General features: G+C 45.7%; 1 protein-coding gene across 1 annotated transcript in view; it reads right to left on the bottom strand.

Annotated features, from left to right (window-relative positions):
- Positions 1 to 24,926, bottom strand: part of DACH2 (dachshund family transcription factor 2) — a 167,780-nt gene that overhangs the window by 105,459 nt on the left and 37,395 nt on the right. The window contains exons 2-3 of the mRNA XM_018568582.1: positions 13,694 to 13,852; positions 8,409 to 8,581 (exon numbers count right to left, since the gene is read on the bottom strand). Coding sequence (XP_018424084.1) covers positions 8,409 to 8,581; positions 13,694 to 13,852 — 332 coding nt within the window. The remainder of the gene's footprint in view (positions 1 to 8,408; positions 8,582 to 13,693; positions 13,853 to 24,926) is intronic.

The following is a 24,926-nucleotide window of genomic DNA, read 5'->3' as shown; positions in this document are numbered from 1 at the left end:
CAGCGGGTGTACAGACCCGGGAACTCAGCACAGGGATGGTGGGGGCTCCTCATAATGGGCACAGTGGGTGTACAGACCCGGGAACTCAGCACAGGGATGGTGGGAGCTCCTCATAATGGGCACAGCAGGTGTACAGACCCGGGAACTCAGCACAGGGATGGTGGGGGCCCCTCATAATGGGCTCAGCAGGTGTACAGACCCAGGAACTTAGTGCAGGGCTGGTGGGAACTATTCATAATGGGCACAGCAGGTGTACATAGCTGGAAGTGCCAGTATCTCATTAAAGGAGACCCTGAGAGATACAAGAGACTGTCAGAATGTTTATATATACACTGATCCATACACTGAGTGGCCAGATTATTATGACCACCCCATCAGTACTTCGTTGGGCCGCCTTTTGCCTTCAATACTGCGGCAATTCTTCTTGGCATTGACTCCGCGAGATGGTGAAAGGCGATGTGAGGAATCTGACGCCGTGCCTGATGAATAGCACTGTCCAGTTCTGTGAGATTTGATGGTTGTGGAACCAGCTGCCTGATTGGCTCTTTCAACTTCGTCCCACAAATGCTGCAATTGGATTGAGATCTGGTGATTGTGGGGGCCACCTAAGCAAGGTAAAGCCTGCCTCGTGTTCCTGAAACCACTCCTGCACCGTACGAGCACCGTGGCATGGCGCATTGTCTTGTTGGAAGAAGCCATCTCCATTGGGATACGCCATCAACATGATCGGATGAACTTGATCAGCAACGATACTTTGGTATGTTGTGCTATTCAGACGTTGTTCCCTCACGAATTAAAGGGCACAAATCATGCCACGAAAACATGCCCCGAACCATAACACTGCCCCCACCAGCTTGAAGGGTTGTACTCATGCATGTGGGGCGCATGCTTTCATGCTGTTCCCGCCAAATCCTCACTCTGCCATCTGCATGATGCAACTGGAAACGTGATTCATCGGACCACATGACTTTTTTCCAATGCTCGACTGTCCAATCCTTGTGTTCCTGTGCGAATCGGAGACGTTTTATCTTGTTAACTGCAGACAGTGCGTTCCGAGATCATTTGAGAGGATCCCTGATTAAGATCTGCAGTCATTTGATGCACTGTTACCCTTCTTTTGTCTTGTACCAGTCTTGCCCCTCCCCCGTTCTGCCCTAACATTGACTAGTCACTGACGGCCACAATTCACACGTTCAGACCCAGATGTTCGGCTGACAGTCCGGTCTTTAAACACTTTAACAACAGCTGCTCTTGAACATGTAACGAATTCTGCTGTTTTGCTGATACTCGCTCCATGGCTCCGAGCGCCAACAATCATCCAACACTCAAAGGCTGTTACATCGCGTTGTTTCGCCGTATCTTCAAAAATCACTTCTACTGTCGTGGTAAACAACCCGCTTCCCTATTTATAATGGTTACCCTCTGAATCAGAGGCAAACTTAGCGGCTCACTGTCCCTCTTCCATCAGTCACTGTCACGCTGAGTAATAAGGCTCTCTCAGGTCTAATGATGAAACAACTATACCCCATTCAGGTTATGGCAGACTTACATATTGGCTGCAGACGCTAATAGACGCGCCAACACTAAAGGGATCGGAGCCAGAACTGGAGGATAATGTGTGTTTCGCTTTATAATATCTCCCAGTTCGCTCTGAATGCTCAGCGATTGCCTCTGATCTTTCATCTCCTACACACTCACTAGCCAGACTCCACCGTTCAGCCATCTAGATTAGGAATCTGCAAGTCCGGATTTTTCGGGAGTACTCAGAACACACAGAAATGGGCCAGTGGAAGGTTTGGGGTACTGATCCTGACTGCTACTAATTAATAAGTCATCAGCCAGTCACCAGAGCTGGGCCGGGAAAAATACATATTCTTTTTTTTTTTATCCACTTCAGCTTTTCCCACCTGTACACCCATCATGGAGCAGAGCAATTTCTTCTATGTGTCTGTTTATTCAGCAACAACTGTTATTACTTTTGATAACAAAATCAATACACTTATTATTTAATAGGACAAACAAGGCTTTCTTTGGGTGATACAGTCTTGCAAAACTGATGTTATTTTTTATCAAATACATAGACAAAAAAGGTTTTTGTGTGTTGGTTTTAAAAAAATATTTTTATTGTAGATAAAAATGATACATTTCATATAATTTGTCCCTTATTTAAAAGACACTGAATCTACGATTCTGCTACAAAATATGGTAAAGCTATTTTCAAAAGACACAGTCTTTTTTTTTAATTTGGTGACAAAAAAAAAATGGAACAAAACAAAAAGAAACGAAAAGACGCAAATAACGGTTACAAATATAAAAACAAAACAAAAAAATTGGCAGAAAAATAATAGCTTATGTGAGAAGAGGAACAAAGAGTTTATTATAGCTGATTAGGGTAAACTAAGGGATAGTAAATGGTTAAATGGGAACACATTTTATTAAAAAAATGTATGTACTTGTCACTTTGCTTTAACAGTTCAGTTCATATATAAAGCTGCTGATGGTATTAGACTTTCAAATAACAGGTGGATGCGAGTCAGAAAGCACCACGCCAAAACCAGTTCAAGGGATACACAGTCAGCAGAATTCTAGACATGAAATTGCATCTTTATCTCCCCTCTGATCAATGTTTATAAACAATGTTACTTTGTATCTCTCTATCTCCCCTCTGATCAATGTTTATAAACAATGTTACTTTGTATCTTTCAATTTCCTTTCTTAACAATGTTTATGAACACTGTCAGATGATCTGTTTTTTGACAGTAATTGCTAGAATCGCCTTACACTTTCCAACTCTTGCCAACTATTGCAAGGGGAAAGATCGAGATGCACTACTCATGCTCTGTGTTATTCCATGACATTTACTTTGGGTGTGCATAGTATCCCATGGTATAACAGTGGTTAAAAAAAAAAAATAAATAGAACATGCTCCCCGTGTTTTTTAAGAAACAAACATTTTAACACTGGATTTTAACCCTGGTTCTGTTCTGTTACAAGACTAGTTCTGGAGAAGCAGGAGTCTGGCCATAGACGGAGAGACATATCCGAGGATATCTAACCATCATTATTCTGTTATGCCAGGACCTGCCTTGTGAAGCACGTACAGATGGGAGAGCGAAGGCCTGGGCTACTCTCACAAAGAGGGATCTTTTTGGGCAAATGCTCTCTGTGATAACAAGCTCAAAATCGAGTAAGTCTTCTGTTTGTTACTGTTGACCTGTCGCTGACCATCCTAATGGACAATTCTGCTGATGTAACCCCAATAATCATATTCTCATCACCAATATGTAAATCTATAGCTGGATATGAATTATGATCGCTCCAGGCCTTTGATTTGTGTCCTTTGCTATGACCACAAATCCTAATCCTTTGGGGCAAAGTTGTTTTAGCGTCAAGGCTTGTTCAAGCTACGAGTTTTTACTAAGGTTGCACCAATATATCGGCCGCCGAAACATATCGGCCGAAAATGGCACTTTTGGTATAATGCCGAAAGTGCCATTTTCTGGCGGATACAGCGGTGCATCCGTTTGTCCTCTCCTCCACGCTGGGCGCTGCTTTGTGTGGGAGGAGAGAAACTGTCACAGGAGGCCGAGCATTGCGGGAGGAGAGCGCTGTGAGCGGCCGGCGTCTCTCCTCCCACACCGCTCGCTCAGCCTCCTGTGACAGCTGTCAGGATGGAGAGCGGGTACAAGCAGTCAGTGATCGGTGAGTGTTTGTACATAATTGAGGACAGAGTATGGTTACTATATCCCCAATTATGAATGAATGGGAAGTGATCTACATCTCCTCCTCCTCTTCATTCATGATTGTGGTTATAGTAAACAATGAACACTCAGTATAGAGGATTCCTGTTCATTTATAACAGGGGCTACAGCAAGAGAGATTGAGGGCTGTGCGTGTCTCGGAGGTCTCGGAGGGCTCTGCGTGTCTCTGAGGGCTCTGCGTGTACTGTGTGTGTCTCTGAGGGCTCTGCGTGTCTCTGAGGACTCTGTGTCCTCCATCTCTTTTTCTATTTTAAAAAGGCAATATCTGGGGTCTGTTTAGACCTCTAATATTTCCCCGAAGCCCCTAAAAGTAAAGTAAAAAATAATGAATAAAAAATTAATACAAATAAATATTTAACTGCCTCCGGGCCGGCCGTAGTAGAAAAACGGCCGGCCGGGAGCTCACTAGATCTGAGCGGGCGTCTCTAGACGTCCGCTCAGACACGCCCCCTCGCGCGTGTCTGGTGTTTAGAAGGGGGTCTAAACACCTGGTCTTGAAGTGGTTAAAACATTAAAAAGTTTATAAAAAATAAAATATCAAAAAAATTGGAAAAAGTTCAAATAAAAAACATTTTCGGTTTCGGCCTGACGTTTTCTTATATTTCGGTTTCGTGTAGGGAATTTTCGTTTCGGTGCAGCACTAGTTCTGTCCATGTCGTCAGGTGGTTCGTTCCGGTGCATTCAGCAGTCTCTGAGCTAGAGAGGACCGGGTAGTGTACTCGATAAATGTACGGGACGGAGCGATGCTGCACACGTCTAGCTCATCGGGCGCCGGAACCGGAAGTTCCAGCACTAGTTTTTATCAAACATTTTGCAGCTCTTCCCAGCTCAGGAAAACAATGATTGAATGTGTAAAAAGAGAATTGTTTTACCTGCGGCCATTCGAATGAGGCATTGTGCTTGGGAACATACAAAGAAGAAAGGGCCGCTTGGTGCATGATGCCACCTTTTTTTTTTAAGCTACTGCAATGCTTGTATAAGCTAAGAAATTGTTAAATACACTGACCATCATTTTCACTGCCCAGGTTTTAGGAAGCAACATAATGCCCAGGTCATGTGACTTCCCGTCCCGTACAAAATGCCTCAAAACTCTTATAACAATGCAGTAGTCTAAATTTACCCACCAAGGTTCATCAAGTTTGGAGCTGCAGTTTCCCCCCCTTGCTTCAATGTACATTGTCTCTGGAAACAGGTTCCAGCCATTTCTATGGGCCGATCATCTTGAGTTCCCATTTTCCCTAATAGCTTATGAATGGCTACCCCCGTTCCCCACCTATCAGTAAGTACTGACAGTCACAAAGCTATTGGATCGCAAGGAAAGACTTGCAGATATTTTCAGGGGGCAAGTTGGCGGACGGTAAAAATGTTTGTCAGCTGCATGCTTCATTATAGAACAATGCCTCGTTGTCACCGTCAACAAAATGGATGTAGTGCTCTTTATTTTTGATTGTTTTTGGTTTGCAGCCAGAAAGTCTCCCGTCTCTGAGGACTATAATGATGGCTAGAGTGACCTAATACACTATGGAGGACATTTAAAAAGATCACACAGATGGCAAACCAAATCATTGCTGTGCTTTCAATGTTGTGTACGTATTGGCGCCGAGGTGCTCTCAATTGATAATGTTTTTGTTACTAACTTTCAAGGTATATCCATAGCATTCCTTTTACATAAGCACATAAATCACAGTCCTCAATACAGACATTTATATCATGGCTTCCTTATCTATGGAATGTGCCCCTGTCTACAGAATGCTCTCTGAACAGCTCCAGCATTCCATAGATACAGATTTGTCTATGGTCCCCAAGGAAGGTAGTCAGCACAATCTGAACACTTCATTAGCATAGTATGGGCCTACTGTTACAAGATAGGTTATACCCCCTGTTTCCCCGAAAATAAGACCTACCCCGAAAATCAGACCTAGTACTATTTTGTGGAATTGCTAAAATATAAGACCGACCCCAAAAATAAGACCTAGTTGTGACCATTCCCAGGGCCGGTGGTGGCATAAGGGGGGAACTTGAAGAGCAGCGGGAGAGAATCAGCGGTGCCAACGAAGCCGGCGCTAGAGGAAGCGAGGTGGCAGCGGAGGGAGCAGAGCAGCATAAGCCGATGTTTCCTCTATAGCGCCGGCTCCTGTCACAGGTGAAGTGACACCAAATGCACTCCGCCTGTGAGGAATGGATAGTGAAAGCGCGCTTCGCTCATTTTGGTTACCAAATTGCTCTTGGAAAGGTACGGCACCCCTGATTGCCCTGATCACCCCATTCTTAACTTTGCCATTTTGGATTATTTAATTTGGATTTGCATTAACTTTGGATTGTTATACATTAAAAAAAAAAATAAGACCTACCCAAAAATAAGACCTAGTGTGTTTTTTTTGAGCCCAAAAAAATTAAAGACAGTGTCTTATTTTCGGCGAAACACGGTAGTAATATTATTGTTATATAGTGTTTGGACCATATATAGCTAAAAGGTTTGCAGGCATCTGACCATCACACTTGTCTATATGGACAAAACCATGTGAACACCACTTCATAATGGTTCAGTTCAGGTGTTCCCAATGAAGGGGTATAGTTAATGGTAGAGGATACATAGACATCGTAGACAACTGTTCTCCTCCAACCAAAGTTTGTCCACAATAATGAAGTATGACCTAACTAAATAAACCAGTCAGGTAGACCATCACACTGATTTTTGAATACTGACCACACACATAGTTTGCACAGATACACATGTGATTATATATCAAAAGCACATGGACACCTGGCCATCACACCTATCCGTTTGGTCAAAGAAATGAGGACCCCCCCCATTCAGTGTATTGAGTTCAGGTGTCTCCGGTGAAGGGTTCTGTTAATTCTACATCATACAAAGACATTGTAGACAATTGTGCTCTTCCAGCCTTGTGGTCACAGTTTGGTGAAGACCCTTTTCTGTTCCACCATGACTGTCTCCTGTGTACAAAGCCAGCTCCATAATGACATGGTGTGACCAGTTTGGTGTGGAGGAACTGCACAGAGTCCCGACCTCAACCCTAATGAAAGGCTTTGGGATGAATTGGAACACCAATTGTGAGCCAGGTCTTCTCATCCAACATCAGTGCCTGATCATTGCACAAAGATGGTTCCATTAAGACATACCTACACACACAAAAGGATTGGCTGCATACCATCTCCTGAAAAGTCCCACCTAGCACCTCCTTCTCAAATGCATTCCACCCATAGATGGGCTTAATTGTAGAGAATTTTGCCCATGCTCTGGTGAAATGCATTAGAAGAGGAGGTTCCAGGTATGGTTTCATTTAGTACATGTCAAGCCCAATAAACGCTGGATAGCTCAGTGTGCAACCGGTCCTTTTGTCATTTGTGGATATTGCTTTGGAGCTGGAACAAGATACTCATTGGTATGACCACTCGACAGCTGAGGATGTGAGTCGGTATATGCCTTGCACTCGATGTAACGCCCCCGGGAACCATCCTCCGAGCCGGTTGCGTTGCAGCCTGGAACGCGGAAGTGAAGGCAAGCCGCGAGGCTCCACTTCCGCGTCCACCTTCTATTTAAAGGACTCCGGAACGCTAGTAGGGCGTTCCACTATTGAGTTGTATGCCCTATTCAACTCCAGGAGCCTCCATTCCTCCATTCCTGCTGCCTACTCATCTAGGAACCTCTCCCACTTGCAGCTGCCTCTACACCTAGGTGTTCGGACCGTGGAACCATCGGGGTCTTCCCCTTAACGGCAAGTAACTGCTATTGTAGGGGGTTTGCTGTTAAGCTCTACAGTCTGAATCTTGTGTGTCACCTTGTGGCACTGTTCATTCAATCTACCTTACTATTATCCCATGAAGCATTGTCTATATAAGATGTACTGGAGTTGTACTGCTTGTTATAACTAGAGACTGCCTAGCAGAAGTTGTTCATTTTCCTTTATCATTCAACCAGAAGTGACTAATAGTGTTATGAAGTAATATACCCTCATTAAGTCCTGACTCGCATTTTGTGTTTTGCGGCCAATGATGCATAAATCACAAACTCTCCGCTATTGATTGAGGGCGCCACCTGGAATTGCAGCCTGACAACCGCACTAAACCCAATATCGGGTCAGTACCGCAGTCGGTGTGATGGTCAAGTGTACACAGACTTTTGACCAGGTGGACAGAGAACCCAATCAGACTCCAGCCTGATGAATTGGTTATTATGAGCTACTGCTGGTCTGCTCTCACAATAACGTAAGGGGTAAAAGTGCCTTTTTTCCATTATATAGTAAACAATATTTTTTTTTAAATGAACACATGCACTGGGCCAAATAAAACGATGGATATATTACACAGAATTCCAGTTTTTATACAATTTTTTTAGTTTCTAATGCTATAACTGATCTCCTGTCGGGCCTTCTCCTATTTGCTGGAATTATCTCTGAAATCTGCTTATTTTCCCGCTGGTAACATAGAGATCACCACACGGCGCACGTCACGTGCAGAGAGGTGCAGTAACAAGAAGCAGGGCCCTGAGCTGCAGGGGTTAATGCATGCAACATTGTATCATAAGATGATAGCAACAAGGTAACAGCACAGCCAGAAGACAAGGGCTGCTGAGGGTGAGCTGTGCCTGGCACGCGTGCAGCTCCGCAGCTCGGCCATTGTTCTTACCTTGATGACGGAAGCGCCCACTCTAGACAGAGGACTGTGCATTTGTGCAGCCGCAGCCATATTTGCTATAGTATTAAGGTGATTCATCTGATTCATCGCCATGGCAACAGATGCAGGAGGTAGACCGACGGGCAGCAGGGGGTGGGGCATCACCATGAAGGGTAATTCCAATCCTAAAAACGTCCCACACAAAAAAAAAAAAAAAAAAATACCCAGGTATTAATAAAGGAAGCAGACTGACACCACATCCGTTTCCTGTTCCAGGTTGTCTACTCAACACAGCGTTATGAAGGACCTTATGTGCTTCCACCGCACAGATTCGTGTGTGGGTTGATTTCAAGCGATGATTTTGTTGTGAAATTTTTGGATCAGATGTGATCAGAACATTCTCATTGAATCAAATCTTATTCCATTTAGATGGGAAAGAAAATTGATTTTTATGTCCAACAGACTTGGCATGTGCGCAGCGTGCGTCTCCAGTTTTGGATTCTAATGTGCAGGTAAAAATCTTTTTTTTGGTTGCAGTGACATCAAATAACAGAGTAAAAAAAAAGACCACTAATATGTCAAGGAAGGGAAGTATAATCAAGGCTGAAAAGAGAAAGAGAGAGGGAGAGTAGAGAGAGTAAGAGGGGCAGTAGAGAATGGAGGAAGGAAAGTAGAGAGGAAGAGGGACGGTAGAGGGAGGAAGAGGGAGGGTAGATAGAGGAAGACGGAGGGTAGAGAGAGGAAGAGGGACGGTAGAGAGAGGAAGAGGGACGGTAGAGAGAGGAAGACGGAGGGTAGAGAGAGGAAGACGGAGGGTAGAGAGAGGAAGAGGGACGGTAGAGAGAGGAAGAGGGACGGTAGAGAGAGGAAGAGGGGCGGTAGAGAGAGGAAGAGGGACGGTAGAGAGAGGAAGACGGAGGGTAGAGAGAGAAAGACGGAGGGTAGAGAGAGGAAGAGGGACGGTAGAGAGAGGAAGAGGGACGGTAGAGAGAGGAAGAGGGACGGTAGAGAGAGGAAGAGGGACGTTAGAGAGAGGAAGAGGGAGGGTAGAGGGAGGAAGAGGGACGGTAGAGAGAGGAAGAGGGACGGTAGAGGGACGGTAGAGCGAGGAAGAGGGACGGTAGAGGGAGGAAGAGGGATGGTAGAGGGAGGAAGAGGGACGGTAGAGGGAGGAAGAGGGACGGTAGACGGAGGAAGAGGGAGGGTAGAGGGAGGAAGAGGGACGGTAGAGAGAGGAAGAGGGATGGTAAAGAGAGAGGAAGAGGGACGGTAAAGAGAGAGGAAGAGGGACGGTAAAGAGAGAGGAAGAGGGACGGTAAAGAGAGAGGAAGAGGGACGGTAAAGAGAGAGGAAGAGGGACGGTAAAGAGAGAGGAAGAGGGACGGTAAAGAGAGAGGAAGAGGGACGGTAAAGAGAGAGGAAGAGGGACGGTAAAGAGAGAGGAAGAGGGACGGTAAAGAGAGAGGAAGAGGGACGGTAAAGAGAGAGGAAGAGGGACGGTAAAGAGAGAGGAAGAGGGACGGTAAAGAGAGAGGAAGAGGGACGGTAAAGAGAGAGGAAGAGGGACGGTAAAGAGAGAGGAAGAGGGACGGTAAAGAGAGAGGAAGAGGGACGGTAAAGAGAGAGGAAGAGGGACGGTAAAGAGAGAGGAAGAGGGACGGTAAAGAGAGAGGAAGAGGGACGGTAAAGAGAGAGGAAGAGGGACGGTAAAGAGAGAGGAAGAGGGACGGTAAAGAGAGAGGAAGAGGGACGGTAAAGAGAATGGACGGTAGAGAGAGGAAGAGGGGCGGTAGAGAGAGGAAGAGGGACGTTAGAGAGAGGAAGAGGGAGGGTAGAGAGAGGAAGAGGGAGGGTAGAGAGAGGAAGAGGGACGGTAGAGAGAGGAAGAGGGACGGTAGAGAGAGGAAGAGGGATGGTAAAGAGAGAGGAAGAGGGACGGTAAAGAGAGAGGAAGAGGGACGGTAAAGAGAAAGGAAGAGGGACGGTAGAGAGAGGAAGAGGGACGGTAGAGAGAGGAAGAGGGACGGTAGAGAGAGGAAGAGGGATGGTAAAGAGAGAGGAAGAGGGACGGTAAAGAGAGAGGAAGAGGGACGGTAGAGAGAGAAAGAGGGACAGAGCAGACAGAAAGAGTGACAGTTGAGATAGGAATAAGGACACTATTGTATGCATACATAATATATCATTATCTGTATATATAACAATCAGTCACCCTCATAAGCCCCTTTAGCTTAAATACCGCTGGGATAAAATCTCAGGCATACAAAGCATCTGTTTCCTTTAGCCAGTCATTGATAACCCATAGGCTTACACTGAGAAAGAGGAACAGTAAAGCACAATCCATTCTTTATTGTTCTGCACAGAACTGCTAAGAAGGAAGCAGAGCCCGCATAAAGTAAGGTGTTAACATACCTTCCCCTGTGTGCATATATATTTGCTAGGAGGGTTGCAAAACATGAATGCATATTGTTGCCTATTTCATGTCTCTTTCCCGTACATCTAGAAACAAATGACTTGAGTTTCAATTAAAAAAATTTCAATGTTTCTTAAATGCGTTTGGTATAACTTGTGCGAAGGATCTGATTTTCATAATTTTGCTCATAAATAAGATTTGCAGAAAGGCAACATTGTAACAATTCATCACTTCAGAAATGTAACAACGATACATAATTATATTTCCCCTTAAAATGTAACTGACCATAAAATAAAAGTGAGGTGGGGGAGGGGGGAATGTCCAGCCGCCTGTTACGTCTCAAACTTTTTGGCTCAGGAAAAAAAAAATGTTGACCTACCGTTGAGCCGCGCTCATAAAATTCGGACAGAAATATTATTTTACATGGAAAAGTGATCAGTCACAGCCCTGACTTCTCATCTATTCTAATTACCCAGGGATAAATTCCGCGTGTATCTGGAATATATACGGCCTCCTTGCATACTTCACATCATTTAATTCTGGGCTAAAATTAATTTTGGACGACATTTCTGATTTTATGTCCACGCCATAAATTAATGAATTAATCATAGACTTCTTGTTTTATGATCTACTTCCCACTATAATTTTACAATGAATTATACAACAATCTAGCCCGATATTAAATACGATTTTGGGACAATTACACGCCATTTCTTTCCTGCCGTCCTCCCGAGCCTTCCAGGTTCTCAGTTACACGCCATGTTCCTGGGCGTCCGGCACAATGAAGAAAAAAATGACGAAAATACCTAATAATTAATCTGCCAATCTATTTCTACACTCAGAACATTTGGCACATTTCTACTAAGCTGAGCTTGAAAGTTAACGTCATAATATCACTCTTGAAGTATACTAAAATGTGTTCACAAACGTAAAGCTGAAGTTTAATCTGCTTATATGTTGGTTTGATTTAAGACCACCTCTCTCTAACTGAATCGGTATATAGGCTGCCAGTGAACAGAGCAGGCATGGAAGGGGAGGGTGATGCATGTTATTTGTGCTTAAGCTATTGAGCCCTGTAAAGAATAGTTTCTTCCTAATAAAGTGCATTCTCATTTTCGGGGTAGGTCTTATATTACAGAAATCCCCGAAGATAGCGCTAGGTCTTACTTTCGGGGAAACACGGTAACTAAGACCCTATTCACATTGAGCGATTTATCTCGCGATTCCAGCTCCAAAATCGCTCAAATGTCGCTCAATGTAGCTCGTCCAATGCATTTCAATGGAGTTGTTCACATCTCACAGCTCAATGTCGCTTGTAGCTCAAACATGACCCATTTGTAGGCGGATTTTGTGCGATTTGGCCCAATAGGCTACAATGGTGTAGCTCAATGTCGCACTACAGAAGTGTCACTTTCGCACAGAAATATAAGGAAGGAATGAAGTCACATCAAGACCGCTTTTGATTGGTTACAACCCAATGCAGCAGCTACGAAGTCCCTGCGAAAAGTCGCGCCACGTAGCGCGACAGAATGTGCACTGTAGTTCAATGTCGCTCAGCTTTTTTGGATGTAGCTCAGTGTGAATGGGGTCTAAGATCTGTTCAACATGCACACCGGAAATACAAACGAGGGACACCCAGTCATTTCTTCCTTTCAACCACTACTTAAGATCATTTTAAATGTTTCTGCTAGATGTAGGAGGACAGCCATGTTAGCCCCATCTTGTCTCTCATTGTTAGTCAGTCACTGTATAATTCCTTTCACAGAATCCTCATAGAGGGGAGGGGACCACATACTAAACTTATTAGAATGATGAGGAAGTGGTTGATATTTTTTTCCCTCTAGTGATCTGCCCAATCCACGGGATCCATTCCCTCTGGTCAAATATCTTCTGACTTGCCCTCATATTTAATACATTTGTTACATAGTATTTGAGGTTGAATAAAGACATTAGTCCATCAAGTCCAACCTATTAGGATCTCATTCTAGGAGTACCTGTACCCCTGTATATTACCGGTACCCCTGTATATTAAGGTCCCTTAAGAAATCGTCCAAAAGTTTCTTGAACAATTCCACATTATTTGCTGAAATCGCCGCCTGTGGCAGTGAGTTCCAGACCCTAACTGATCTTACTGTGAAGAACCCCCTTCGCCCCTTGTGCTGGAATTTTTTTTCCACCAATTTTAGGTGGTGGCCTCTAGTTTTTGTAATGGAGTTAATTTTAAACAGTTTATCGCTAATGTTGCTACCACCATTGAACATTTTGTACATGGAGATCATATCCCCCCTTAATCTCCTCACCTCCAATGTGAACATGTTTAAATTTAGTAGCCTTGTCTCGTAGCTCTGGTCCTCCATACCCCTAATTAGTTTGGTTGCCCTCCGCTGGACTTTTTCCAACTCAAGGACATCTTTTCTTAGTACTGGTGACCAGAACTGGACCGCGTACTCCAGATGAGGTCGAACCAATGATCTATAAAGTGGCAAAATTATAGACTTGTCCCTGCAATACATCCCCTTTTTAATACAGGACAAGACCCTGCTAGCTTTGTTTACAGCAGCCTGGCACTGCAAACTACCTTTCAGTTTGTGGTCTACAATGACCCCCAAATCCTTCTCCATTTGTTATTTTATAGTGGGGAGAATGTCACCTTTTCTATGGTCAGGTCAACTGGTTAAAGGGTTTCTGGACTCCTTCCCAGTTCCAATGCAATTCCGTTGGATAGCGAGCTCCCCCGCTCCCCTCTCTGAGCTCCAGTTAATAACAGGAACTTCCTATATTCAGGAATGACTGATAATGGAGTTATATCCTCTCATAGTTGCCCCTTACATCCCTGACCAATGACAGAACCTCCACCCCAGTCGCGGGATTTCTTCGCAATACTTACTGTTAGCTAGCAGGTGACTTTGCTGGAGAGGACTTAACGGATGGGCTCCCCCAATGCTGGACTGTCCGGATAGCGTGATGTGTCCCAGTCCGTGTTGGGTACCACTGCCGGTGATCGGAGACTGAAGCTTCTCCTTATCCCACGAGGACTCGCTGCCACCTGGTGAAAAGATAGAAATGTTTATCAAATGGAGGACAGTGTACAGAGCTCATACCTTCTTCTGTGGGACATTTCTAAGAGTCAGTTAGCTGTAGTCACCTTTTGGTAACATTCATCCTTCATTAAAACTTTTCCATTTGTTTGTCCTGTTGACAGAAACATGTTCGATGGCTCATTGGTTTTGTTCATCACTCTTCCAGTTTGCCACTTGGTGACTTTTTCTGACCATTTTTTTGCCATTGTCCCCATATTTTATTTGAATACACCACATTTATAATACATGATCTCGAAGTTCAGCAGGTACGGTCACCTTTTCTTATCGAAGTATGTCTTATTTCTGAAAATTAAAGGAGAGCTATGGGCTTAGGGCTTTTCCCCATAGTTCTCCTTAGGGTAATACCCCCCCCCCTCATAGTTCTCCTTTAAGAACTTTTGTTCCCTGTTAGCCATATAATCCCTGGTGCAGAAAATGTAATAGAAATAATGGGAAAGGAAAGCCCATACAGGACTTCTAGAGTGCCTTGTGCATATGAAGTCAGACAGCTATCTCTTTTATATGAAATATACAATATATATATATATGACGTCAAAAAAAACAAAACGCAGTATTGCAGTGTGCGATGATACCTTTCTTATTGGACTAACAAAATATATAAAAGACAAGCTTTCGAGAGTGAACCTCTCTTCTTCAGGTCAGAAGCAATACAGTGTCCAATAAGAAAGGTATCATTGCACACTGCAAAACTACGTTTTTGTTTTTTTTTGACGTCTTGTCTACTGGACTAATACGGCTTACCCATTTATATTGCACTAGAAATTATATATATATAAGTGGTGGTAACTTTATAAAAGGGTGCACCCAGATTCAGATAAGCTCCCCTGCCTGCGGACCCCCACAACCAGCGGGCCAGGGCTGTGGGGAAGAGGCCCTTGTCCCCCCCATGTTGAGGGCAAGTGGCCAGGTATGGAGCAGCAGGGAGGGCAAATTTGCATGCCTCCGAATATTCGTTATAAAAATTTTAGTTATTTAGTTATTAAGTTATTTTCCCATTGGGAAATTCTGATGCAATCGAATTTCACAATTTGCTGACTGACATTTGGACGAAAACGAATGCAGCAGTCTACTCAGTTAAAGACCAGGGACACTCGGCAGAAGACCTGGGGCACACTCGGCAGAAGACCTGGGGCACACTCGGCAGAAGACCTGGGGCACAGTCGGCAGAAGACCTGGGGCACACTCGGCAGAAGACCTGGGGCACACTCGGCAGAAGACCTGGGGCACACTCGGCAGAAGACCGGGCACACTCGGCAGAAGACCGGGCACACTCGGCAGAAGACCGGGCACACTCGGCAGAAGACCTGGGGCACACTCAGCAGAAGACCTGGGGCACACTCAGCAGAAGACCTGGGGCACACTCGGCAGAAGACCGGGCACAGTCGGCAGAAGACCGGGCACACTCGGCAGAAGACCGGGCACACTCTCGGCAGAAGACCGGGCACACTCTCGGCAGAAGACCGGGCACACTCTCGGCAGAAGACCTGGGGCACTCAGCAAGATATCTAGGGAACTCTTTAAGAAGATCTGGTGCACTCAGTAGAAAAACCGGAACACTCAGGTGCCCCTGGCTGCAAAGGTGCAGAGATGTACCTGCTCAACCCCAGCCTAGGCATGTAGCCTTGGCATCAGTGAATGCCAGCAATGTGTATCCAGCATACAATTGTGGGGGACATACGCAGAGGAGAAGTACCTTTGCACACCCCGCCATCAACTGTGTCTGATATTCATTAGCAAAGACAGTTCAGTGCCAACTGTAAAACGAGTTACAAATTAAATCTAGCATAAAGTTAACAATAATAATATAAAATGTGTCTGTTTAAACCATTTCTGTATGCAGATAGAAGTGTCCAGGGTGGCTGTAAAAAATTAAACAATTAAAAACAATGGCCTTTAGAGATGGCACTAGGCAGTTGGCCTTGAGGGGTAGCGGGCACAAATGCAGCCCCCCGGCCTGTGCTAATGATATCCACACAAAAAAAAAAAGCCAAAAAAGATTTAATTACGCATCTGACACTCTAATGGGCCCCCACAACACTCATACAACAACATCTAATCATTACAGTTCATTGAAATGGCTTCCTAATGAAGGCAGCCAATAATTTCACATCTTGTTGTAGAAAATATCACAGATCATTTACAAACTGGAAGATAATATTCTGCAATTTTGTTTTATTTTTTTATTAATTTATTTTTTAATGCCACTGGTTTTTGCTAACTGCAAAACTCAAAGAAACTGATTGTAAAAATACAAGATTACTATTATTACAGGTTACCTGTTGCATAGCTGGGTATACCTGTTTACATTGTCAGCTGTCCTGCTGTGTAATGTCACTTATTAGTTTACATGAAAAAACCAATAGGGACTGTGAAAGGTGGTCTTCATCTATGTGTTTTATGTATTATTATATACAGGTGAAACTCGAAAAATTAGAATATCGTGCAAAAGTTAATTTATTTCACTAATGCAACTTAAAAGGTGAAACTAATATATGAGAGAGACTCATTACATGCAAAGCAAGATAATTCAAGCCGTGATTTGTCATCATTGTGATGATTATGGCTTACAGCTCATGAAAACCCAGATCCACAATTTCAGAAATTTTTTGTCAGTGTGGGCAGGTGCCAAGTCCTGCTGGAAAATGAAGTCAGCATCCCCCAGCATCTGTGGAAGAAAGCATGAAGTGCTCCAAAATCTCCTGGTAGACGGCTAAGTTGCATTAGTGAAATAAATGAACTTTTGCACGATATTCTAATTTTCCGAGTTTCACCTGTATTTATTATTATGATTAGTATTTATATAGCACTGACAATTGACGCAGTACTTTACATATTGCCAATTTGGATCAGTCCCCGCCCTTGAGGAGCTTACAACCTAAGATCCCTATCTTACATGCATACAGGCTCGATTTAGACCGGAGTCAATGAACCTACCAGCATGCCTTTGAAGTGTGGGAGGAAAGTGGGGTACCCGGAGGAAACCCCCCGCAAGCATGCAATGCCCTTACTGATAGTGTCCTGACTGGGAATTGAACCGGGGACCGGCAGTACCGCAAGGCAAAGGTGTTACCCACTAAGCCACTCATGCTCCTTCTCCCAGTCTCAGTGCTGAACATGAGCTGCAAGAGGAAGATACCAACCCAAATTCAGGTACCTGAATGATTTGCATTACAAAAATACATTTAATGATGTATTGATGAACGCAGAGCTGGTTTGTAATGTGTCTTTTATATCTGCTCGGAGTTTAGCTTTAAAAACCTTTTTTATCCCATAGTTCTCACGGGCAGGGCCGGATTTCCCACAAGGCCAACCGAGGCCCGGCCTTGGGGCAGCAGGGAGTAGAGGGGCAGCAGGTGTGTGGAATTCCCATCTCCCAATGCCCGGGACATGCAGTTCTGGGTGCCGGGCGGGTAGTTGTTTTCTACATTTAGCCCGGCTTTGGAAGTAGCAGACGAGTGAGACGCTGTGCACAATTTACACACTTTAACTATTTTGACCCCAGGGTTGAGAGCGCAGCTGCTTTAATATCAGGATATTAAATCAGGGCTACCCATAAAGCGCGGATCCACATCTTTTACTTGGGCAAGTAGAGCTAAATGTACAGCGGGGGAAGCCGCCACTTTTTTTGTACAAGTGATCCTGGTGATGTCACCGAGATCACTTGTATGCAGCCTTCAGGTCTGCCATTCTCCATGTGGGGGATTGGCGGGGAGGGGGGCGCCTTGAGGAACCTGGCCTTGGGGCAGCAGAGAGAGTAAATCCGGCCCTAGTCACGGGAGGACATATACTAACCTCCTCCTGTGACCCAAAGCTCAGTATATATCGGGCTATTGCCAGTGATATACCGAGAGCGCCGCAGCCGGGAATACTGTCAAAATCCACCCGGCTGGCTGATTGACAGCGGGCTCTACCTATCTAGAGGCAGAGCCAGCTGTGCCCACCCCCTTCCGTTCCTCCAATCAGTACTGGAGGATCGGAGAAGGAGAGAATCCCTGTGGGGAGCGGTCACCGACACTCACCTCTCTCTGCAGGGAGATGATCGGGAAGTGAGCGAGCAACGGTATGTGTTCCCTCACTTCCAGATCTATAGAGCCGACGTGTGAACATTTCAATGTCGGCTCTAACTATGAGGAGGAGTGAAGATCACTCACCTCGTAGTTCTCCTTTAACTTTGAATTTTTGGTGATAGCCTCCGTTTAATGTCATTCCTTCCATTATCTCACTTCCAGAGCAGACGTCTTCACCTGCAGCGGGAGAAAGTCATCATTCGTAGAGCAAGGAAGAGCGAGCCTGCAGAAGCGCATTCTATATTTCAAAGGCAGCGAGCGAGACGGTTACAATCAAACAATACAAGGAAAGGCAAGTGTTGTAATTTAATGTGCGCGCCACACCAACAACATGTTCAGCTGTCGCAATGAATCTCCGGTCTTTTATCTCCGCGAATTTAGATGTAAGTGTATCACGCCATCCGCGTCCGCACTCCAGATCCCCCGGGAGGACGGCTGATTTTTCTTCTTTATTTTATTTAATATCTGGAACAGGAGCCGGGCAAGTCTCGGCGCTGAATAAAACCAACATTTATCATCCTGGGAAACTGCTACATGAAAGTAAATTTTCACTCTCGCGAAGTGCTACCGGGAAAAAAATAAATAAATAAAACGTTTCATCGGGAAAGTCAGAAAATATACGGAGGTGGCCGCCGCGATTAATAACAGGGGAGTCGCAATATTTCAGCCCCTGTCTGGCTACGGGGTCGGCCGGGCAGCGCGGCAGGGGACAAACTTCAAAGCAGACGGGTTAACGAGGAACTCCGATAGGCAAAGCTTTGCAGCAACTATAATGGGTGAGAGAGAGAGAAAGAGGGGAGAGGAGAGGGAAGGAGAGAAGAGAGGAGAGGGAAGGAGAGAAGAGAGGAGAGGGAAGGAGAGAAGAGAAAAGAGGGAAGGAGAGAAGAGAAAAGGAGAGAAGAGAAAAGAGGAAAGGAGAGAAGAGAGGTGAGGGAAGGAGAGATTACCCCTGATAATGCCCCCTGACTCCCCTCCTCTCCCCTTTATATTATCCCTTACCCCTGATAATGTCCCCGGACTCCCCTCCTCTCCCCTTTATATTACCCCTTACCCCTGATAATGTCCCCGGACTCCACTCCTGTCCCCTTTATATTACCCCTGATAATGTCCCCGGACTCCCCTCCTCTCCCCTTTATATTACCCCTTACCCCTGATAATGTCCCCGGACTCCCCTCCTGTCCCCTTTATATTACCCCTTACCCCTGATAATGTCCCCGGACTCCCCTCCTATCCCCTTTATATTACCCCTTACCCCTGATAATGTCCCTGGACTCCCCTCCTATCCCCTTATTATTACCTCTTACCCCTGATAATGTCCCTGGACTCCCCTCCTATCCCCTTTATATTACCTCTTACCCCTGATAATGTCCCCGGACTCCCCTCCCATCCCCTTATTATTACCTCTTACCCCTGATAATGTCCCTGGACTCCCCTCCCATCCCCTTATTATTACCTCTTACCCCTGATAATGTCCCCGGACTCCCCTCCTATCCCCTTTATCGTCTCCTGCTCTGTTCTCTCATTCATTCTCCCTTTACTTAAAGTGGAACTCCAAGGAAGCAGCTAAATGCCACATCCAAGTAACCTGCCGCTGCCTGTATCCCATAGACTGCAGGTTTGCTTTAAGAGGAAACCAAATGTAAAAAATAAGGAGAGCGCGGCCTGGCAGCTCCGCTCACTCCAACAGATGTATCACTAAACAAGATGGAGGTCAGAGCGCGGCTTGTGGTGCTGAAAGAGCAGAGTGACAGGAGAGCGGGAGATGGAAAACAATGCCATTATTTAATCAATACAATGTATATATTTCCTGGTGATGGATGGAGTACAGGACACATATTTATGTATTAGTGAAATACTCAGCGCAGACCAGAAATTGATATCGTTAATTGCTCCCGACGTCACTGACACCTGGAACGAGCAGAACACTTCCATTACTGTGATTTAAAGGTAAACTCCATGCAGATACCCCCAAAAACACTCTTCTGTGCACTTAGTTTATAATGAATGATGATAGTGAGACTGATGTGACCGGCTCAGTATTCTCTGTACGGCGCTGCGGTATATGTCAGAACTATAAATGTATAATAATAGTGTGTGACTGTGGGGGGACATTAGAGTGTAAGTTCCTCTGTCCAGAGACTGATGTGAACGGCTCAGTGTGCTCTGTACAGCACTGCGGTATATGTCAGAGCTATATAAATGTATAATAGTGCGTGACTGTGGGGGGACATTAGACAGTAAACTCCTCTGTACAGAGATTGATGTGACTGGGGGGGGGGACATTAGAGTGTAAGCTCCTCTGTACAGAGACTGATGTGACTGTGGGGGAGGGGACATTAGAGTGTAAGCTCCTCTGTACAGAGACTGATGCGACTGTGGGGGAGGGGACATTAGAGTGTCAGCTCCTCTGTACAGAGACTGATGTGACTGGCTCAGTGTTCTCAGTACAGGACTGCAGTATATGTCAGAGCTATATACATGTATAATAATAGTGTGCGACTGTGGGGGGACATTAGAGTGTAAGCTCCTCTGGCGCAGAGACTTGATCAGTGTTCTCTGCACAGCATTGCGGAATATGTAAATGAATCAGATAAGACATTGTATATGATATAAAGAATTCACAGGACAAATTAATTCGGCGTACGGGGAGGGGGGCGGGCACAGCGGTAACGGCTGGCGATACGGGGCACCTGTTCCGTCTTGCACCAGAATCTGGCAAGGAATGTATTAATTTTCCATCAAACGTGGCAGATTTTCTGGAATTTGCAGGTTTGGCCCATCAATCACGGGACATAAATGAGATGAAGGTGACTCTCCTCTACTCAGCTTCTGTTATTATGGGTGTTATTGCAGCCGCACGCTTTACTGTCCATATGTTGTGTGACAGAGCAGATATATGATCCGGACAGGTGCAGACAATATGCAGAAGAACTTAATAGGCTGCAAGACTCGGTACCGGCAACCCTCGCACATTTCACTATAGGATCTGCAATTAAACAATTCTTCCTTCTCAGCAGGATTGGGGGAAAAATATGGAGCTTCTAAACTTAGAAAACAAGCAAACCTGTCCAATGGTCTGATTTATGTACCGAGCAGCCAACTGGAACCGGAATAATGGGCAAAAGAAGCAATGACCCTATGGCACACCTAGACACAAGCCCCAACAAAGATGTGGGGGGACCCAGAGTCAAGGGTGGGCTGAACCACACTGGGAGAAGAGAACCCAACTGGAACCGAGAAAATGGGCAAAAGCAGTACTGACCCCATGGCACAACAAGATACAAGCCTCCCATGGCACAGCAAGGCACAAGCTTTCCCCCCCCCGCAAGATGGTGGGGGACCCAGAGTCAAGGGTGGGCTAAACTACACTGGGAGAAGAGAACCCAACTGGAACCGAGAAAATAGGCAAAAGCAGCACTTACCCCACAGCACACTACACCAAGACCTGAGCGCCACTCAAAATCAAGTGACCGTGGTGGGGGACCCAGGGTCAAGGGTGGGCTGAATCACACAGGAGAACAGCACACAACTAGAACTCAGGAAAATGGCCAAAAGCAGAATTGACCCCCCTCCACCCAGAATACCAAGACACAAAGCCCCCTTTAAGATGGTGGGGGTACCCAGGGCTAAGGGTGGGCTTAACCAAACTGGGGAGAAGGACACGCAACAGGCACCTAGAAAATGGCCACAAGCAGCGCTGACCCATGGCGCACAAAGATGCCCCCCCCCCCAGATCAAGTAACCCTGGTGGGGGACACGGTCAAGGCTGAGCTGAACCACAACGGGAGAACAGCACTCTACTGGAACAGAGAAAATGGGCAACTGCAGCACTGATCCCATGGCATGCCAAGAAACAGCCCCCCCTTCCCCGCAAATCAAGTGATTATTGGGTCATGGGTGAGCTTAACCACACTGGGGGAACAGCTCTCCCATTATAACCTGAAGAGCTGGGCTGTGACTGACAGCCGGGTCTTGCTCTGGGGCTCAGGAACGACCGTCAGCTCTCCTGTATAAATGACCCCTGCAAACACTTAACATGCTCCATTCACAAATACAATGTAACAACAACACTTACATTGTATATTAGGAAGTTGTTTCTATTTTAATAACATTTGATTTTAAGTTTAAACAATTTTTAACCCTAATTTACTTGAACCCCTTCCAATATTTCTTACCGTGGCATGAGAGACACAGAATCATGGGGTGTGTCAGTATATGTTTTGTCAATGAGACTGTCACAGGTCGGCTCAGTAGATCTGGAAGTGAGCGAACACATATCGGCGTTCGCTCACTTCTCGATCCTGTCACGGCTCTCTGCCGTGACAGGGGGAGGGGCTGAATTCCCCCCTCCCCGCTCCGATACTCCAGCGCTGACTGGCGGGACGGACGGGGGAGAGGGCGGGTACAGCTGGCTCTGCCTCTAGATAGGCGGAGCCAGCTGTCACTCACGCAGCTGGGCGGATCCTGGCACAATTGTCGGGATCCGCTCCGGCTGCGGCGTCTCAGTATACCGCGAGCTACAGCTCCCTATATACTGAGCTTAGGGTGACGGGAGGACGCTAGTTTGTGTCCTCCCGTTATCCTAAGGAGAACTATGGGGAAAAACACTGACCCCATAGTTCTCCTTTAAACTTCACCACCCTCTCCCCTGTTGGATCGGGGCAATCGTCTATAACAAAGTGCATAATAGCAATTTGGTACGCGAGTATTCAAGTCCAATATGGCAGAAAATAGTGACAGGTATATCTGTCATGAGAGCCGCATTTTATGTATTGCGTCAAAGGGATACAGTGTGTCAAAGATGATGACAACTACAGCTGGCGGTATACTGAGCTTAGGGTGACGGGAGGACGCTAGTTTGTGTCCTCCCGTTACCCTAAGGAGAACTATGGGGAAAATTGCTGCCTTTACCCCATAGTTCTCCTTTAAGGCTGACAGTCAGGGATAGCATGCAGCACATTTGATGTCCCATATTGTCCTCGCATTGGCTCTTTCATTGCTTGATTAGTTATCGGCGGGATTTTTAGGGCTTGCTGGATATTTGGCAACATTGTTATTTTTCGAGTGGACACAAATGTGATCTTTTCAGATGTTTCTTTCTACTCTGTAACAAAGTGCCTTTGGCAGTAACACGCCATTGGTGGTTTCTTTCTTCCACCAATTCCTTTCTATGCTCCCTCATCATTGGTGAATGTTTAGGGTGAAGACGCCTGGAAAGCAATCCCCGGAATATTTGTCAGATTTCACTCACACCACTCCCCATTATTTTCTTTAACTATTTTCATTTTCTACATTCATCGCCAACCGCAGAGTGTCAGTGGGTGGGAGGAGCATCTGTACGACCCCCATTCACACTGAGCTACATCAGAACGATTTTGAGCTGAGCGACATTGAGCTACAGTGCACATTTCGTCGCGCTACGTAACGTGACTTTTCGCAGGGACTTCGTAGCTGCTACATTGGGCTGTAACCAATCAAATGCGGTCTTAATCTGACATCGTTCCTACCTTCTTATATTTCTGTGGAAAAGTAACACTTCTGAAGCGCGACATTGAGGTACGCCATTAGGCTCCATTCACACAAAGCGATTTATGGCGCGATTCCCGCCGCGATATCGCGCATTTTTGCCATGCGATATCGCGAGAAGTCGCCGGCCAATTATTTCATTGGAGCTGTCTTAATGTACAGCTCCATGTCGCCCGTCGCAAGTCCCTTCTACAGGACCCTTTTTCGGCGGGTTTTGCGCGATTTTCCTATTTTTTAATGCAGCCCGACGGTGAAGGTCGCGCTACCGTCGCTGGATCTTCGCCCCGAAAGTTGCGCTATGCCGGATCCGCTGCAAAAGGTATGTCGCTTAGTGCGAATGGGGCTTTAAAGTCTATCGGGCCAAATCGCACAAAATCCGCCGAAAAGTAGGTCGTGTGCGAGCGACAAGCTTGAGCGACGAGCTACAGGCCACATTGAGCATTGAAATGCATTGGACGAGCTGCATTGAGCTGATATCTGAGCGATAAATCGCTCAGTGTTGAACGGGGTCCACGTGAGAAAATAATAAGCGCAGTCCTGTCATGTTGTGCGCAACCAACTGTAGAAGATGTAGAAAGAAAGAAAAGAAAACTGCTGATGGAAAATGTTGTTTCTTTTTTCCACAAAAGAAACAAAATGAAATCGAGAATGTAACAAAAATAGTTTTAGATTTTTTTTTTTTACCGCAGCAAAATCTCTCCGTGTTCAGACACAAACCTGCAGATCCGCCATCTTCACGCCAACAGCAGCGCCGCGGACGGGGGATGGGGGTGATTTAAAGCAGGTTAAAGTGTCAGATTGGAAAAGGCTCTGTGATGGCTTTACTGGGCCAAATCCAAAAAAGTATCAAGTGGTTCAGCAGATGTAATTACCGCTCAGCCCTGCCAAAGCATTGAAATGCGTCCATTAATTCTGCAATTCCCAGCATGTCCATCAGTCAGTCATACTTAAAAAATATGTCTGTCACAGCTTAGGTGAAGTAATCTTTTAATAATTATGCCGCGAAAAAGCCGAAAATAGGCGCCGAGGCGCTCCAAAACTTCGGGGGTGGAAAAAATATGAAACAGAGCTTGACGGGGAAAACGTCGAAAGAGACGGGCTGTCAGGAGGGCGATTTCCTCAGCCCCCGGAAACACCTGTGAGGGAGGTCGCCACCCCGAAAGTACACCGCTCGTCTCATTGTAGGATGGAAGTCCGGAATGAGGAACGACGTAACCAAGACAAGTGCTCATAACCATTGTAATTCTAAGGCCACTGTACAAGATGACCTCCGTCTTTCCCTTCAGTCTTCTATCTGACCTCCGTTCTCCCCTTCAGTCTTCTATCTGACCTCCGTCCTCCCCTTCAGTCTTCTATCTGACCTCCGTCCTTCCCTTCAGTCTTCTATCTGACCTCCGTCCTCCCCTTCAGTCTTCTATCTGACCTC

The sequence above is a fragment of the Nanorana parkeri genome, unplaced genomic scaffold, assembly GCF_000935625.1.
Source record: "Nanorana parkeri isolate BGI_ZX_2015 unplaced genomic scaffold, ASM93562v1 scaffold1213, whole genome shotgun sequence".
In the NCBI taxonomy this organism is placed as follows: domain Eukaryota; kingdom Metazoa; phylum Chordata; class Amphibia; order Anura; family Dicroglossidae; genus Nanorana; species Nanorana parkeri.
Note: the sequence above shows the minus strand (reverse complement) of the source record. Positions and strands in the feature narration are given on the sequence as shown.